The following is a 17,167-nucleotide window of genomic DNA, read 5'->3' as shown; positions in this document are numbered from 1 at the left end:
CCAAACGAAAATCTAACCAAATATGAAAGACGATCACTCCAGTTAAAATATTCAAGCACAACGAACAACACCGATGACAACGATTCAATAGAATCTCAAAATATGAAACTACTGCGAATCTGTTCTGAAACAAATGTTTATTCCGGAAAAATAGAACAACGGCGATCACGATTTCAAAATGCGCTCTCAACATTCGTCGGCAAACATTACTCAAACCACTCAACCAGATTCATAAAAAATTGAAAATCCCACTGAAACTGGTCGGCAAAAATTAAAATTCAATTAGTTTATATGTTCGGCTAACCCCAAACCGAGTAATCTAACAGAATAGGTAAATTAGGTTAACCACATCCGTTAGGGGTAAAATTGACAAACCACAATATTATTTAGTCTGGACTATTGTATTTGGGCTGATATAATAATGAGATTTGTACTAACCATTAAATAAACTTTCAATGTGGTTTTTGGTTAAAAGTTAAATTTTTCAAGCCCTTTTGGTTAGTTTTCCTTATAAAATATTATACTATACAGAAAGGCCCACTTTTTAAAAAGTCCCTTCAACATTTCTCTTAACAATATTTCAACATTTGAAACAAATTTCACCAATGAAAGCCAAAGGTCAACCGTTTCGAGCATTGATTTTAGGTTTTAAAACTTCGATTTTAGGTTTTAAGTATCGTACTTTTTCCGTAATAAGCATCAAACTCAATTTTTTTTTTATAACTTAGAACCTACAAATATAATCCAGATCGAAGAAAATTGAGTACAAGTGAGGTGTTTTTCAACTAAAAGCAAGATGTCCTGCACAGAGCCAGATTGATACATGTAGTTTTATAGATGAACATACAGAATATAAAGGAAAATTAGGGAAAAGAGCTTAAAAATTTTGAGTTTTAACAACAAAGATAAAATAAAAGGTAAAATAAATAGTACCATAATTGACTTTTTAATGTAAAAATACGATTTTTCGTTAAAATAAACAGTACCGGAAACTTTTCGTTAAAGTTCCCTAGAAATAAAGATAACAATCCAGTTTCTCCCAATAATCCGAAGGGGACATCTATAATTCAATCCAATCTCCCCCAATCATCCAAAGGGGACATCCTTGATCACAGGCTCAAACATCAAATTAAAATTTGCAAAACAACATATAAACATCCTCACCTTGAAGAGCAGGAATTTTGTTAGGTTTCATATCACAAAACTATCTTACAACGTCATGTCGAACAAATTAGCAAACGAGCAACAAGGAATCAGCAAACAATTGAAGCCAACAGCTGAGAGCCGAGCACCAGCTCGCGTTCAGAAACTCATGGATTAAAAAGCTCCACAATCAAACAAGTAGCAAGCAATTTACAGCATCAACTCTAAAATCGCACGATTATCTATCTAACAGATACAACTTTGGGAAAGTTAAAGTTTATAAACTACCCGGAGCTCCATTTTTTTTCGTTTTATTCTTATGAATGTAATGCAATTTACTTTGAAGTGGGTATCAATATAAATATGAAGAAAAAAAGAAGTGAAAATTTCATTTACAAACACAATGTTCAAGGGCTCTCTTTCGCATACGGACTGGTCTCCTCTGCAACATTTGACCACACATTTGCTATCTTTTCGGCGTATCCCACCTGTTGATTGTACAACACAACTATTCGTTACATGGAAGTGAAAGCGGCAATAAGGAGTGTGCAACAAAAGAGAAAGCATTCAAAGACGGACTTGCGTATGACACAAGAACAATGATGCCAAAAGAATTAACATTTAAGAGTCTGTCCCAACAGCAAATCCACTCTTAGCTAAGCCTCTCTCTCACAGATGCATTCGTTCACTTACCCAAAGCATCCCTTTTAGGCCTTTACAAACGAAACCATCCACTGATTCTCATTACTCATAACAAGTGGTAAACGAAATGGTGAAAAGCATGCATGAGCACATTCACAGGAACAAGTTCCAAATTCTGTTTAACATTTCTATCTAGCGGGGCATTTCAGATTATCCATCTCATAACACCGGAATGAAATCAATGAAAGAACGAAAGTAGTTTACATGCAGACTCTTATAGAGAGCTATAACTATCCTAGGTGAACAACAATGCAAGCAGTAAGTACCTGATTATGCACAAATCCCTTCAACATGTTCAAGAAGTCAGCGTGCCTCTCGTTGTCAAGTCTTTCAAGTTCACTCCTGTTATTTTCCTGCATTTCAACAAAATCAAATCATTCTAAGTTCTGCTGAGGATACTGACAATTAAACAGAGATATTTCAACTATACAGGGAAAAACAGTATGCATTTAGAATATTTCCAATATTATGTAAATGTCAAATATACAAATAGATCCATTTGCATCTGCTGAAAGGGCATTCAAAGTTTCACCGGGATTAAAAAAATTGGATAGCCTTTATCACAAAGGGACAAAAACAACAGGTTTAAGAGATCAAATGGATGCAATAGTTCGTCATAAAAACCTGAAACACTGAAACAGACACATCAAAACCAAATGTAATTTATGCATATTCAAATTTCTTAGCAACAAAACATGCAATGGTGGTCTGTAACAGTACAAGATCATTTCAGGTACTGAATAACACAAAGTTTGTAAAGAAAAAGAAACTCGGTTTCCAGAAGCATACACTTCATCCTACGCACGCAACAACAACAGCATCCAAGACCTACACTACTTAAAGTCGTTCCTCATTGTGAAGAACAGGCTCGGTGGTGGTGGCTTACAAGATTAACTAGTACCCTCATACAGGTGCAAGGCTCTGGCTAGACCTCACAAACATCACATCACATCACATCACCAGACCAGAGTCCTAAGCCAAAAGCAATGGCCGACAGCAACAGGATATATGGCAATGTTGCCGCCAGGTATTGAGATACCATAATAATAAATAGGAACATTACACTACCTAGTTTTTGATAACCCATGTAAACAACCAAGTATTAGTGATCAAAATAGCCATATGACATTGTCATCAAACACCAAGTGTCATGTACTTCAAAATGTTGTGAGCTTGTATGCTATATGGTTATGTGAATGCTATAAGGTTATCACCTATAAGATTACAAATCAGAGTGAGTAAATTCCCTGAAAGGAGTGAGATTAGACACAGTATAGGGTCAATAATGCAAAGCACACGAAAGGGACAGCTACACATAACGTGGGAGAAGCACTGGAAACAAACATGAGGACCTACGATTTAACAAAAGAAATAACTCTGCATAAAGCTAAAACAGGGGCAAACACTAGAGCCTTTGGGCTGCAAAAGCCTTCACAAGGTACTTACTGACATATTTAACTAGCACATACGGGAATGATTATCCTTGGCAGTAGTACATTAAAAATAATTTGAGGAGTATAATGGCACCTTGATCCGCTCATATTCTCTGATTGCTACATTTTTAGCATCCTCGGTGACTCTTATGGTTTCATTTAACTCCTCTAGCTTACGAATCCTTGATTTGTCACCGCCAAATATTTTATTGGATTGAACTTCAAGTTTTTCAGCTCGTGATTGCAGCGAACCCAATTCTGATAGAAGAGTCTGCACTGTCAACAGAGCACTTGACCTATCTGAGAATGCACCGTTGACAGCTAACATTAGCCCGAGATATTCATGAAATGTATCCTGCAACACACATAGTATGAACAGTCATTATTACAATTGATGGGTTTCCTTCTAAAGTAACAATGAAAAACAGCTGAAGAAAATGTACTACACACATAAACATTACTAACCAAACCAATTTTATAGTTCCAAATGCAATGACAAACAAAAGGGTTACAAAATTACCAAATGCTTGACGGTTTGAGCATTTAACTCCCGATAGAATCTGCTGGCTTTGACTGCAGCAGTTGCCACATTCTTCATGTCGGCAGCCCGCACTCTCTGAGAGCTGAACAAGGCCTCCTCGTTCTCAAATTTGGTCAGCTTAATAAACGCTAGTCCTAACTCTCCCAACGTCTCTCCCATGTCTTGTTGAGCTTTAACAAGTGATTCGGCCTATAAATCAAAGCAATTAATCACTTGAAACTGAAACATACACACACAGACAACACAGATATGTTCACTTCAGTACACATTACCTGCTGAGATGCATTGCTGAGCTGTTGCTCCAGCTCGTTCATCTGCACTTTCTTTTCTAAAAACTCCTTATCCTCCTCCCCCGCCAGCGGCCTCGAAGCTCCCCAGTCATTAGCTACAGACTGCTTCAACTCCTTGAACAACCTCAACAAATCCCTGCCGCCTTTTGCAGGCTGAACCACCTCGTGAGGCGCCAGTACCGCCCCACTCTCCCCAAACAACTGCTTAGGAAGCTTCACCGCCCCATCAAGCATCCTAGACGCCATATCAGTGGTTAATGCCAGGGGAAGCTTCCCCTGCACCTGCAAAAACACCTTCAATTCGTCGCTTCTCTTGATCACTGGGTGCGAAGCCAATCGCCTCAAGTATTTCTCCAATGCCACTCTTCTCTGCTCCACGAACTCCTGTTTCTGCATCACCTGACTCTCCACCACGCTCTTGTCCGGCCTTGGCGGTATAAAAAACCCTCTGTACGACTCCGCCAATCGGTCCGATAACGTCACCACGTCCCGAAACCGCCGCCGGGCACCGAATTCCGATCCCCCGAAATCCGGAATGTTCGTCCGAGTCTTGATCAGGTACGTGACGTATGTGTTAGCTCCCGGAACGATCGAATTCGCGCCTTCCTGCTCCTTCTGCGGATTCGAGACCGTGATTTTTAGGTACTCGGAAGAGGAAGACGGAGATCGCGAGAGAGAGTACGAGCTCGAGTTGTCGGAGCTCTTGCCGGGGCTCTCGATGCCGTTGATTTCGGCGGCGGTTGCAGCATCGAAGGGGCTGAAGGCCACGTCGGCGTACGAAGGCGTATCGAGGTACGTGGAGTTATCAGGGGCCGAGCTAGGGTTTCGCAGATCACGATACGGTGAGGGCGCGAAAAGGGGATCAGAGTCGGCTGGCGCTGTTGCGGCGGTGGTGGCGGAGGCTGAGGCGGCGGCGGAGACGATATGGGAGGAGGACGGCGACGACGAGAGGGGGTGCGTCGTATCTGAGAGCGACGACATGGCGCTGCGATAATTCGAGTACGATTTATTGCCATTCAATTGACCGTAGAGGACGAGATCCTCCATGTCTTCTTTCGGCGCGTGGAGGTGGGCTTCGCCGGAGCCCCGGTTCTCAGAGCCCATCATCTCGTTCCTTCACCGGAACAAAACCGATAGGAGACGAAAAAAAGAGTTGGAGGAGGAAGTAATTAGTCTAAGAATTGAGGGGCATTTAGGGGTTTTTGGGGAGTTGCAGAAGTGGGAAGACTTGACTGGAACTTGGCAGAGGTGGCAGGGCAGAGAAGACGATCGAGTGGGGAGGATGAGGGCGAGGGAGAGTCACGTGGGTATGGAGGATGTGCTGACTGCTGAGAAAGAACGATAAATCCGTGAGCCAAAAGGACGACGGGTTTAGTTCGTTGGACTCGGGACCATCTGGATGGGATGATGTTTTGGGAACTTTGGAGTTTTGCGGAGTACTTGGTTTTTACTTTGAACTGGACGGTTGAATGACGAGTTGCTTTGAATGGTTGGATTTAGTGGTATTGCTTTATTGGTTTTTTTATCTTTTTCGGACTCACAGACACATTTTAGTCTTTTTAGTATTGTTATATTGGTTTTTTTATATTTTTTGGAGTTTGAAAGACTTACATAAACATTTTAATTTTTTCTTACCACCATCGTATGATTCACCAGCGTAAAAAATCGAACTCAAAACGTACCTTGTGAAATACATGCCTGAAATTCATCTCTAACTAATAAGCCACATGTGGCAGTTCATACTATTAAACTGTTAATTAGTATGTGATAATGCAAAAAGAAAAATAGCACGCCTAATGAACGAAGAGAATTTGTTTCATGTTAGATGGTTTACCTGGATAAATGAATTTTATTAGATGGTCTTATCCTTTCATAATCACTTTAAGATGTATTATAGTCGCATCGTTTAATAGAATTCATCAACATACACACATAGTAACCAACCAAAATGACGGCTACATGTCCCCATTTAATCCACCGTGCATAACAATATATATTTTTCATACCATATTTATATTATCACTCTAAGACCATCTCCAACCCTTGGGCTAAAGCCCAAATTTTTTAGCCCGAAAAATTTAACTTTTAGCCCAGAAACATATTTTCTGCTCCAACCCTTCTAGCCTAAAATTTTAGCCCGGAATTATTAAAGAATGAACTTAGGCTAATTTTTTTCTTAAATCAATTTAAAAAATAATAATAAATCTGTAGATTATTGTAAATTAATTTTATGAACATTTTAATCTAAAAAAATTTAAATTCCGATAAACATTTGACATTTAGCTCGGGGGGAAAGCTGAGGGGTATTTGGCCCAGAAATAACATTTGGCATTTAGCCTAAAATTTTAACATGGATTGAAGAGTGTTTGGGGAGGGTAATTTGGCTTTTAGCTCAGGTTTGGAGATGGTCTAATAATCCTTAATGTGTTGAACAAAATAATAAAATCTTCATTTTCTAAAATCCAAACGGAAGTTTTTCATTAGAAAAACTAATGAAAATGGTTTGAAAATTTTAAGTTTTAATGAGAAGAACAAAATAAAGGGTAAATATAGTATCAGGATTGATTTTTAATGTAAAAATGTATATTTTCGTTAAAATGAACAGTACAAGAGTTCTTTGTTAAAGTTTATGTAATAATAGGTGACTCCACTAACTCCGCATCCAAACACTCCGATTAGGTTTTCATTTTACTGACTTTCTGTACTTCGCGTTTTCCCCGTTGTGCGTTTCCAAAGCTTCGAAGTAGCTCGCAGTGTATCCAAACTCTCTCTCTCTCTCTCTCTCTCTCTTCCAACCTACAACCTCACTCACTGACCCTTAAAATCCAGACGTCCAATGGCGTCCAAGTTCGGGTTGGCCGGAGGCATACCGGAGCGCCGGGTCCGACCCATTTGGGACGCCATCGATTCTCGCCAATTCAAGAACGCTCTCAAGCTCGTCACCGCCCTCCTCTCCAAGTACCCCAATTCGCCTTACTGCCTGGTAATTTCTCGCTCGCCCTTCTTATCCGACGTCGTTTTGCTCTTTACATTTTCGTAAATCCGCTTTCTTGGCGGCGTTTTCACTTCGCAGGCGCTTAAAGCTCTCGTCCTGGAGAGGATGGGGAAATCCGACGAGGCATTGTCGGTTTGCCTGAGCGCCAAGGAGCTTCTGCACTCAAACGACTCCGTTTTGATGGACGATCTCACTCTCAGCACCTTGCAAATCGTCTTCCAACGGCTCGATCACTGTCAGTATATATATTTTCCGTTTCTTAACTGTCTTGTATCAAACCCAGAATGCACACATTGCCGAATTTCTTGTCTTTTTGTTTGTACAACCAGTGGAAATGGCGACCAGCTGTTACGAATACGCTTGCGGGAAGTTTTCCAACAATTTGGAGCTCATGATGGGCCTCTTCAACTGCTATGTTCGCGAGTACTCATTCGTAAAGCAGCAACAGGTGTCTTTTTCTCTTCTTTCATATGTTATCTTCGTCGCTGTATCTTTTGTTTTCGTGTAATTTATTGTTGTGTATGTTTTTATCAGACAGCTATAAAAATGTACAAGCTTGTTGGGGAGGAGAGGTTTTTGTTATGGGCAGTGTGTAGCATCCAGTTACAGGTAACACTGGCTTTCTTGTGCCCTTCTTCTGTATCGATCAAAAGACACAATCTTTCTACTGGAATTATCATTATATGTTTTCAAGGTCGATTCTTGTTGACCGAATGGAAAAACATGAAACAATGGGAAATATGTACACTTGCTTATATCATTGGTTTTGAACTTCTGTTAGGTTTTTTGCGGCAATGGGAGTGAGAAGCTTTTAACACTAGCTGAAGGTTTGGTTAAGAAGCATGTTGCCTCCCACAGCTTGCATGAACCTGAAGGTGTGCATTGTTTATTCACTATTTATGGTGGTCCAGGTCTATCTCGAATCGTAATTATGTATTGGTGGACACTTCTAATTCCTGCACTAAAATCTTGTACTTGGCTTCAGCTCTTATGGTCTATGTTTCCATATTGGAACAACAAGCCAAATATGGGGATGCTTTGGAAATTCTCTCTGGAAAATTAGGATCGCTTTTGATGGTTGAAGTTGACAAGCTACGCATACAGGTACTTTCTAAAGCTTTCGTTTCTTGAGGCCTGCCATTAATAATCTACTGCTCGGATTTGAATCTAAATGCCTGTGTTATGTACACTCAGATGTTTCCACATGTCCTTGTCAGTTAAATAGACTTATAGTGGATGAATCTTGACACAAAACATGTTCTGTGCAAACACAAAAATATATCAAACTCAATTTGAATATGAATTTGTCCTGGAAGTCGTCCACAAGCATGCTAGTGGTTTGTTGCAACGGTATCAAGCATCTTATTCTGTTTAGAGTTTTTTTGCTATTTTCCAGTACTGAGATTCGCAATTCATCAGCTTATTGTTCGTTAATGTTGAAGCTTCTATGGAAAGCACATTTTGTTTCCCTTTGTTCTTTGTTTCTTTTCAAGGAAGACAGATGGATAACATTGCTGTGAAATAATATATAATGCTTGTGAAAATTGGACTGCTAAACAAGTTTTGCTTTCCATAAGAATTAGTTTAATAAGGTGACTTTTGAATAGATGAATAAATTAGTTTTTTTTCTAAAGAAATAACTCATTTGCATACAAATGAAAGCCTCGATATAGGATATACGACTGCATATAACTATTTTACTTTGTTTGAGTCTCTTTTTTTGTGTCAAAATTTTTAAATCTTGTAGTTACTAGCTTGAATGGTTCTTTGCCACTTGTTTGCTTTCCTTATCAACTTGTCCACTTTGGCTTTAAGTTGACAGGGGAGGCTTCATGCTCGGGCAGGTGACTACACTGCTGCTGCCAGCATATTTCAAAGAATCCTAGAATTATGGTATGCTTGTGAAATCTTTTTGTCATTATAAAAATAGTCTTACAGTATTAGTATGCAAGGCAGAACTGTGAGAAATATGAACAAGACTAGTTTGTTCTTGACTGCCTTTAATCATATGGTCTATATGGTTCATATTGATGTTGCCTTTATTTAAAGTAATTGAGGGGGTTTTGATGCCCTCCTTTCAAGTTAGTGATGTGAAATTACTCTTAGCAGCATACAAGACATGCTAGGCAGTACCCTTCCCTTTTATTCGTTCTTCAGATTTCTATGCCTTCTGGATCAGTACCTTGTCCATATATATTCTTTTAGGAAAACCTTTTCCATATATATTTCACAGTAGTATTGCTGATATTTGGCACAATATCAGCATAGTTAACTTTTTGTAATAAGTTATTTTAGTATTGATTGCCTTTTTTTTCAGGGCCTTGATGTGCCTTTCTGTCTTTCGGATCACTATATTTTCATTACAGAGATTTTGACTCTTAGTGTTGTTTCTTTCATCTGGCAGTCCTGATGATTGGGATTGTTTCCTACATTACCTCGGTTGTTTGCTGGAGGATGACAGCAATTGGTGCAATATGGCCATCACAGATCCAATTCATCCTCCAAAATTCATTGAGTGCAAGATTTCAACCTTGGGAGATGAAGTGGTACAAACTTATGTTTTTTTCTTTTCTTGCTATTAGAGAGTTGAGTGGTTCATGTTTGTCCTTAGTTAAGTTGACTTTCTATTTCTGTGTTATATTTTTTCTGTTATGCATATTTCTAACTGAGCCAATCTTTTGTTCAAAATTTGATTTTTACTTATTGGATTGCAGTTTGATTCTCGCATGTCAAGTGCATCAGATTTTGTAAAGAAGTTACTAGAAAATATCGGTGATAATTTTTTAAGGTCTCCATTCTTGGCAAATATTGAAATTGAAAGGAGGAGGCACTTACATGGCAAAGGGGATGACGACAAGTTAATGGAGTCTCTAATCCAATACTTTATTAGGTATATTACGAATATCCCATCTTCTCTACAGTTTTCACTCTTGAGTTGGCTATTTATATATTCCTTATGTTGTTCATTGTGGCGGTTAGAAGAATGGGGTTTATTAACTTTGGAAAAATTATTAACTTCAGTGACCTAGCAGAATTTAAAGCTACAGTCATTTTGTTTTCAAATGTAGGCTTGCTGATAATGATATGTACCTTTGCATATTGTAATCAAATTTATAAAACTACAGTTTCAAAGTGGTCATTTGATTTACTTTCAACCACAGGTTTGGTCACTTGGCCTGCTTCACTTCTGATGTCGAGATGTTTCTTGAAGTTTTAACCCTTGATAAGAAGGCAGAACTGCTGGGGAAGTTAAAGGAAAGCTTTGACTCCATTTCAGCTGTTCCAACAAAAGTTCTTGGGCAGTCAATAACATTCTTTAAAATTCAAGAATTGATTGGAAACACATTCAAGCTTCCTGTGGGTGGTGCGACTCTTAATCTTGTATCTGTTGAATTTCTTCAACTTCATTATATGACATGCCTAGAGAATACCTTTCACAAGTCATATCGGAAATGGTGGTATTATTTCTTTAGTTTGATGTTCTTTGAGATTGGTTATGGGCCTTAGACCAGGTTTTGGGATGATTTATGATGTGGGGTGTCTCTGTTGGGGGTTCTTTTCCCAAACTTTTTCCAGATTGCAAATAACATGGATGTAGGGCTGGCATATTATTTGACCTAGGCCGTTCGCCATATACAGTGGTCTTATTTTTGTGTGAACAGTGCTTTAACAGATGAAAAGCAGTAGATAGGACAGGAGGGGTGATGAGTTGCAGCTGTATGTTTGATGTTAGTTTAGAGGAGGGTAGGGTGTTGGCTTTCCACGGGGTATTCTTAAGCCCTTCAGTATTGGTTTTTTTTTTTCCTTAGTGGGATGCGGTTTGTGGGAGGATTTCAGTAGTGTTAATCTTTACAGGCTGTATGCACATATTTATTTTTCAGTTGGTTGGTGATGCCCAAGTCAAATGTAGTTCTTCTTGAACGTTGGCTTGGCGTCCTTTTTTCTCTATAGTTTTTGTATACTTGTTGCATCTACCATGAATAGCCGACCCCACTTAGTGGGAAAAGGCTTTGTTGTTGTTGTTGTTGCATCTACCATGAGTGTGACAATAAAAACATGTTATTAAGCTATCCTTTGAGCCAGACAATATTAATTTTAGCCATTCTTCTTCAGAACTTGAGGGATCTGCTGTGCAGATGGTCGAGATGTATTGTCAAAACCTTCCACTTTCGAAGGACTTGGATTCACAAGAGAGTATGCATGGGGAGGAGCTGCTCTCAATGGCATGCAATGCGTTGATTCAGGTATTTCATACATCTGCAAACGTACTCTCCTGAAGTGACTTGACGAATTTCTTGGCTTGTTTTACTAAAACCAATTTTCAGTTTGTTAAGTATTTAATTGTTAATATACTCTTATTGAGGCTGGTCTCATACACATACTGGTTTCGGTATAGTTATTCTGGCGTACAAGGAATTTCGGCTACTATTTTGAAGCAATTATGGTATTGGAGTTCGGCTTGACAATTCGAAAGTGAGGACCCCGTTAGTTTTAGTATAATTATTATCGGTATTATTGTTTTAAACTTGATGTTGGGCACCATGGCATCAAGTCTAATAAATATGTTGTCTTCTTTTCTTGATCTTCTGTCACATATAGCATCCTAATCTCTATGGTTCCAACATGTATGTCTTGTGTATATTCAATTTCCAGTTGAACAATTGGAGCCTGAATACATATGTATGTCTTTAAAGCCTTGTGTATATTCAATTTCCAGTTGAACAATTGGAGCCTGAATACATATGTGTCTTTAAAGCCTTGTGTGTATTCAATTTCCAGTTGAACAATTGGAGCCTGAATGCATTTTCTTAGCTTTATGGCTTAATGTGCTTGATCAACACGTAACTTTGCTTTAGGACTTATTTCCTTGTTAATTGAATTGTGCATGGGTTTGTATCCATAGAGAAAATTTTGCATTATTGTTTCCGTAGGAATCGTTCTTCTATCTGCTTATATAACATTAGTAATTTGGTTTGTTTTGCAGATATGTATGGCAGTACAAAATATTGTTGCTGCACTTGTACTCTCACTTAGGTGCCCTTTCGTTGGCGTATGAGTGGTAAATAACAATTAATCTAACCTTGGAACTTGTTATGCTAAAAGAATACTGTCATTGTTTGTCCAATGATACCATGCCAATCACTTGCTGATTAGTGGCTATTACTGGGCTTTATTGTTTATGTTACATTTACTAAATTTTTGTCAGTGCCTTACTTCTTTTAATCTTGTTTAGGTTCAAGTCATTGGATGTGAAAAATATCTTGATGGAAACTGTTTCACACCATATTTTACCCCAGATGTTGGTGTCTCCCCTCTGGGCAGATTTAAACTATCTGCTCAAGGATTATCTCAGGTTTATGGATGACCACTTAAGAGAATCAGCAGACCTTACATTTCTTGCCTATCGTCATAGAAATTACTCAAAAGTACGTAATGTATTTTTCATTATGCATATTATTTAACTACCTGATCTCTCTCTCTCTCTCTCTCTCTCTCTCTACTTAAATAAATGTTATTTTGTGACAACCAAGACTTTTTATTATATTGAACTATTTTTCATTCCAGGTAATTGAATTTGTCCAGTTTAAAGAAAGACTGCAACACTCTAATCAGTATCTAGTGGCGAAGGTTGAAGGACCCATTCTACAGTTAAAGCAGAATGCAGATAACATTGATGATGAAGAGGTAACTTTTCTTTGCAATTTTTCATTGAATGCATATTCTTTCATATGATAGCTAACATGTTTATGTTTATTTCTTTTAGACTGTTCTTGAAAGCTTGAAATGTGGGGTTCACTTTGCCGAACTCTCTAATGAGATTGGATCCAAGTCTTTGACCTTCAATGAAGATTTGCAGTCTCGTCCATGGTGGGCACCAACTTCAGAAAGAAACTATCTTTTAGGTCCGTATCACATGACCATATCTCCTACTTTAGTTATTAGACATTACAACTTTGCTACAAAAAATATGAGCAACAGTTGTTGGCATGTTGATACATTGCAGACCTGGAATGTATAAGTATTGGATTCACGTAACTGAGGGCAATTAATATTTCTCCAATCTTAATTCTAGCGTCTGATTCTTGTTCAATTTTTGGAGAGTAGAGCATTAGTTTCTATTTTTTATACATGTTCTGCACTAGATACTAAGGTCTTGTTTTCGCCTCTGATAATAGTTTTGAGAACTGACTTGAGATTTATCAATGGTGTCAGGTCCTTTTGAAGGAGTATCCTATTGTCCGAAAGAGCACTCGGTATAAAACTGTCTTGTACTGTTGTACAACTAATATGTATTTTATTGATGGTGATTTGGAGAAGTTGATTCCATGAAGTTACCCTGTGTCAATAACACCCTACTTATCTATTGAATTTTCTCATTGCCTTCTGTAATATAAATTTTTCTTCTGCTTGTACCGAATTTAGGTGAAAGAAAGGGAAGCAAATGTAAGGAGAGTTATTGAGAGGAAATCTCTTCTTCCTCGGATGATTTATCTATCCATACAGAATGCTTCGACTTCACTCAAAGAAAATCTCGAGGCCAATGGAAACACATCTGACCCTAAAGGCCCCTCAGAACTTAAGAGTTTGCTTGAGCGCTATGCAAAAATGTTGGGGTTCACACTTAATGATGCTATAGAAGCGGTTTTGGGGGTCTCTAGTGGCCTAAAGTCGTTTGAGGTAGTACTATACTCATTTTGGCATTTTTCTCTCCTTCATATATTTGTGATGTTAAAAAAGATGAAAAACTTAAGCATAGTTTTGTGAATCTCCTTATTTATTTTGAAATTTGAAGGAAGTAAAGCCAGGAAGGTTTTATTAATCGAAAGATTTGCTTAATTCCTCCGAAGATTTGCACCCATACGTTGACGGTGTATCCGACGACATTGATTGACTGGATAAAGTAACTTTTGTTGCAGGTCTTTGGTGCGGACTTGATTGACTGGATAAATTTTTCTGTGTTTCTGAACGCATGGAACTTGAGTTCCCATGAAATTGGTCAAGCAAACGGTGATGCGGGTCTGTCTCGAGCATGGCACTGTGTGGATTCGCTGTTGGAGAAGTATGTTTCGGAGAAAGTTAGCTCGATGGAGACTCTAATTAGCTGTCCTTGGGTTGATGTCCCAGTTCTGGTGCAGTTGGTTACAGAACCGTTGGCCTGGCATGCACTTGTAATTCAATCTTGCACTCGGTCATCTCTTCCGTCTGGAAAGAAGAAGAAGAAAACTGGAGTTCCAGATCATTCTATTCTGTCCCATATGCGGGATTCAGTCCAGTCTCTGCGTAATACTCTGGAAAAAGTTATGAAATGGTTAAGAGAACAGATCAACAGGCCAGAGGATGAAAGTTTGGAGACATTACTCTCCTCTTTGCAGAATAAAGGACAGAACGAAGGCCCTGGGCAAGTTTTCCATATTTTAGAAACCTGTATCTCATCCGTAAATGACACAGAGGTCGGTGATAGAATCTCCCGAGCATTGAAGTCTTGGAGTCCAACTGATGTCGCGCGAAAGCTGATAACTGGGAAATGTACGGTGCTGTCTGAGTTTCTACGGATCTGTGAATCCAAACTAAAGCTGTTGCAGACATTGAAACAGCAGATAGCTCAAGTATGAAGAATGATTGTCAAAGTTAATGTGATGTTTCATGCGCTGTTCAATTTTTCGTTATCCAGCGAGGGAAGAGATCGAAGGAGATGGACGTTTCTCTTGTCAGTAAAACTTTCGTACTGTTTTTTTTTCGCGGTTTTGTGCCGGCGGTGGTTCTGTTAGTAGTTGTGCTGTAATTTTCTTGTTGGGCAGTGTACACAGGCTTGTAACTTTAGTAATTTTTTTAGGCACAATATTTTGGACAATGTATCCTCCAATTTTTGTTTTCTGGTATTTCATCTCATAATTTGTCAAGCATTTTGTGAAATGTTGCTGATCGAAGTATTGGTTATTTGGTTCATGTCGCTTCATGTGATTCAGATATTTTTTTTTTTTGTTTTTTCTGCGAGTTAGATTAATGAAGCGTATTGATGATAAAAGTGATAAAATGTATTGCTGATGATAATTTAATGCTTGAGTTATTTTAAAAAAAAAGCATTTATGCTCAGAAGTGGTTATTGTAAAATGCTTCTATCAGGAATAAATGGAAAGTTTTAATAAAAAAAAAGTGCTTTCTAGAAAATAAATTGTCTAATTTATTTATTTTTTTTTTAAATTCAAAAGAACTTTTAACTTTTATGGTCAAATATGGTACCTAGTTACATCTCATAAGAACATATCTAATTGGCTGGGAGCCTCCAAGACAGATCTTCTTGGTACATTGAATATCTGGAGAGTGCCTGCTTCATCTCAAATCAATAAGAACTAATGAACACAAGATTAACTACTCTTCATGCGAATTAGTGCCTTGATTGATGTTTTAATAAATACCATCAAAGAAATACTCGTACACGTTGAAAAAAAACCATCATAAAAATGGGGAAATGATCATCTTAGAGATCCTGTAATTGTGTCCATTCATTGTACATTGTGCTATCATAAATTATTTAAAATTTAAAATTCAAATATAAATAGTACCTAACGAAAACTGACCGCATAATATGCGATAAACGGATACGATTGCTAGATCCTTAGGATCCTTAAGAAAAGGATTTGGCAAGGATCATTTCCATTCAAATGTCCGTACACTTTGAAAGTGTCAGCAGACTTGGTTTTTTTTTTTTTGAAAGTGTCAGCTGACTTGGCTTTTGTTTTTTTTTTTTTTGAAAGTGTCAGCTGACTTGGCTTTTGGTTTTTTTTTTTTTTTTTTGAAAGTGTCAGCTGTCTTGGCTTTTTTTTTTTTTTTTGTAACGTTAGCTAACTTTGCTTTCGAACATATTATTTTGGGTGAAATGCCGATTTAGTCACTGGACTATCACCTTAGTGAAAATTAGGTCTCTAAATTAATTTTTTTGGTAAAATAAGTCCCTAAATTCATTACAAATTGCTAATTTCATCCATACTATTATATTCAAAGCTATTTTATCCATTTTTTCGTCAACTTAAGTCATTTGATACACTTTAGAGTGTAATACCAACATTTTCTTGTCTATAAGCCCTTAACATTTCATATAGGTTGCGAATTTAATGTCTAATTTACCCTCAAAAGTTAACTTACACTGTTTCTTTATGAAAAACTATCAATTTATCCTCCAAAGTTAACTCCATGTACTATTTCTTTATGAAAAACTACCAATCTACCCTCCAATGTGTATCACATGCAAGTAACGTGACTTAAATTGACGAAAATTTGAATATAGTAGCTTCGAATATAACATTAGGGATGTAATTGGCAAATTTTTATAATTTAGGGACTAATTTTTCTGAAAAAAATAGTTTAGAGACCTAATTTTCATTAAGGTGATAATTTAGGGACTAAATTGGATGTTTACCCTATTATTTTTAATCCTTTTGGTTTTCTAACAAGTCTTACTTTTCAATTGTTTGTTTTGTAGACTAATCACTCGTAGAAGAGTAATTTTATACTTACCATATTTTTTATATCAAATTTGTACTACCTCTCTAATATGAGTAGGGCTCACCAATATATGGGGCTCTATGATGGCTGATAATTTATTGCACGACGTCACATGTTAACCTGACACGAGACGACACAAAGTAACAAGTTTCGGGTCAACCCATTAACGATTCAGATTGTTATCGGGTTAGTAGTTAAGAACCCGATATCGTTTGCCAGATCAGATATTCGACATGACAATTTATTGCACGATTCGTTGACGGATCGGGTAACTTGTTTAGAACCCGTTAAAATAACAGGTTTAACACGACACGATCTGTTAAGATAATAAGTTTGACACGAAAACGACAAGCACTAACCGGTCTAGTTCAATCTCCATTAGAAAAGTGGTACAAATATTGTATGAAAGATATAGTAAAAATATCATTTTTGTCTGTAAAATACATCTCTTAGTAAGTTTGCCCGTTAAAATATATATATTTTGTCAGGTACTCGATCGTAGATTATACGTAATGCAACAAAAAAAAGATTCTTTTCTTCTTCCTCCCTACCATATCAA

At 37.7% G+C, this 17,167-nt stretch overlaps 2 protein-coding genes across 2 annotated transcripts; one reads left to right on the top strand and one right to left on the bottom strand.

Annotated features, from left to right (window-relative positions):
* Positions 1-1,264: 1,264 nt before the first annotated feature.
* Positions 1,265-5,569, bottom strand: LOC126590144 (sorting nexin 2B-like). Its single transcript, XM_050255672.1, has 5 exons — positions 4,092-5,569; positions 3,799-4,008; positions 3,373-3,633; positions 2,112-2,198; positions 1,265-1,631 (listed from the first exon to the last, which is right to left on the bottom strand). Exons 1-5 carry the CDS (start codon positions 5,214-5,216, stop codon positions 1,551-1,553), a joined length of 1,764 nt encoding a protein of 587 aa, XP_050111629.1. The 5' UTR covers positions 5,217-5,569; the 3' UTR covers positions 1,265-1,550.
* A 1,215-nt stretch (positions 5,570-6,784) lies between these two features.
* LOC126589353 (N-terminal acetyltransferase B complex auxiliary subunit NAA25-like) lies at positions 6,785-15,051 on the top strand. The gene is made up of 19 exons (XM_050254620.1): positions 6,785-7,092; positions 7,183-7,339; positions 7,434-7,552; positions 7,639-7,713; positions 7,886-7,979; positions 8,090-8,208; positions 8,927-8,997; positions 9,509-9,650; positions 9,819-9,994; positions 10,266-10,468; positions 11,218-11,348; positions 11,501-11,577; positions 12,089-12,163; positions 12,338-12,530; positions 12,670-12,789; positions 12,869-13,007; positions 13,318-13,358; positions 13,528-13,782; positions 14,022-15,051. The coding sequence occupies exons 1-19, from the start codon at positions 6,946-6,948 to the stop codon at positions 14,715-14,717; spliced, it is 3,030 nt and encodes a 1,009-aa protein (XP_050110577.1). The 5' UTR covers positions 6,785-6,945; the 3' UTR covers positions 14,718-15,051.
* Positions 15,052-17,167: the final 2,116 nt, after the last annotated feature.

Source organism: Malus sylvestris, chromosome 11 (genome assembly GCF_916048215.2).
Source record: "Malus sylvestris chromosome 11, drMalSylv7.2, whole genome shotgun sequence".
Taxonomy (NCBI): Eukaryota; Viridiplantae; Streptophyta; class Magnoliopsida; order Rosales; family Rosaceae; genus Malus; species Malus sylvestris.
Note: the sequence above shows the minus strand (reverse complement) of the source record. Positions and strands in the feature narration are given on the sequence as shown.

Excerpts from the sequence above, each read along its gene's own strand:
- LOC126590144 (XM_050255672.1), bottom strand. The coding sequence starts at position 5,216 with ATGATGGGCTCTGAGAACCGGGGCTCCGGCGAAGCCCACCTCCACGCG. Across the intron at positions 4,009-4,091 it reads TCAGCAATGCATCTCAGCAG|GCCGAATCACTTGTTAAAGC; the intron begins GTAATGTGTACT and ends TTTGATTTATAG. Across the intron at positions 1,632-2,111 it reads AGGGATTTGTGCATAATCAG|GTGGGATACGCCGAAAAGAT; the intron begins GTACTTACTGCT and ends TACAATCAACAG.
- LOC126589353 (XM_050254620.1), top strand. The coding sequence starts at position 6,946 with ATGGCGTCCAAGTTCGGGTTGGCCGGAGGCATACCGGAGCGCCGGGTC. Across the intron at positions 7,714-7,885 it reads TGTGTAGCATCCAGTTACAG|GTTTTTTGCGGCAATGGGAG; the intron begins GTAACACTGGCT and ends AACTTCTGTTAG. Across the intron at positions 11,578-12,088 it reads TTCGGCTTGACAATTCGAAA|ATATGTATGGCAGTACAAAA; the intron begins GTGAGGACCCCG and ends TTTGTTTTGCAG.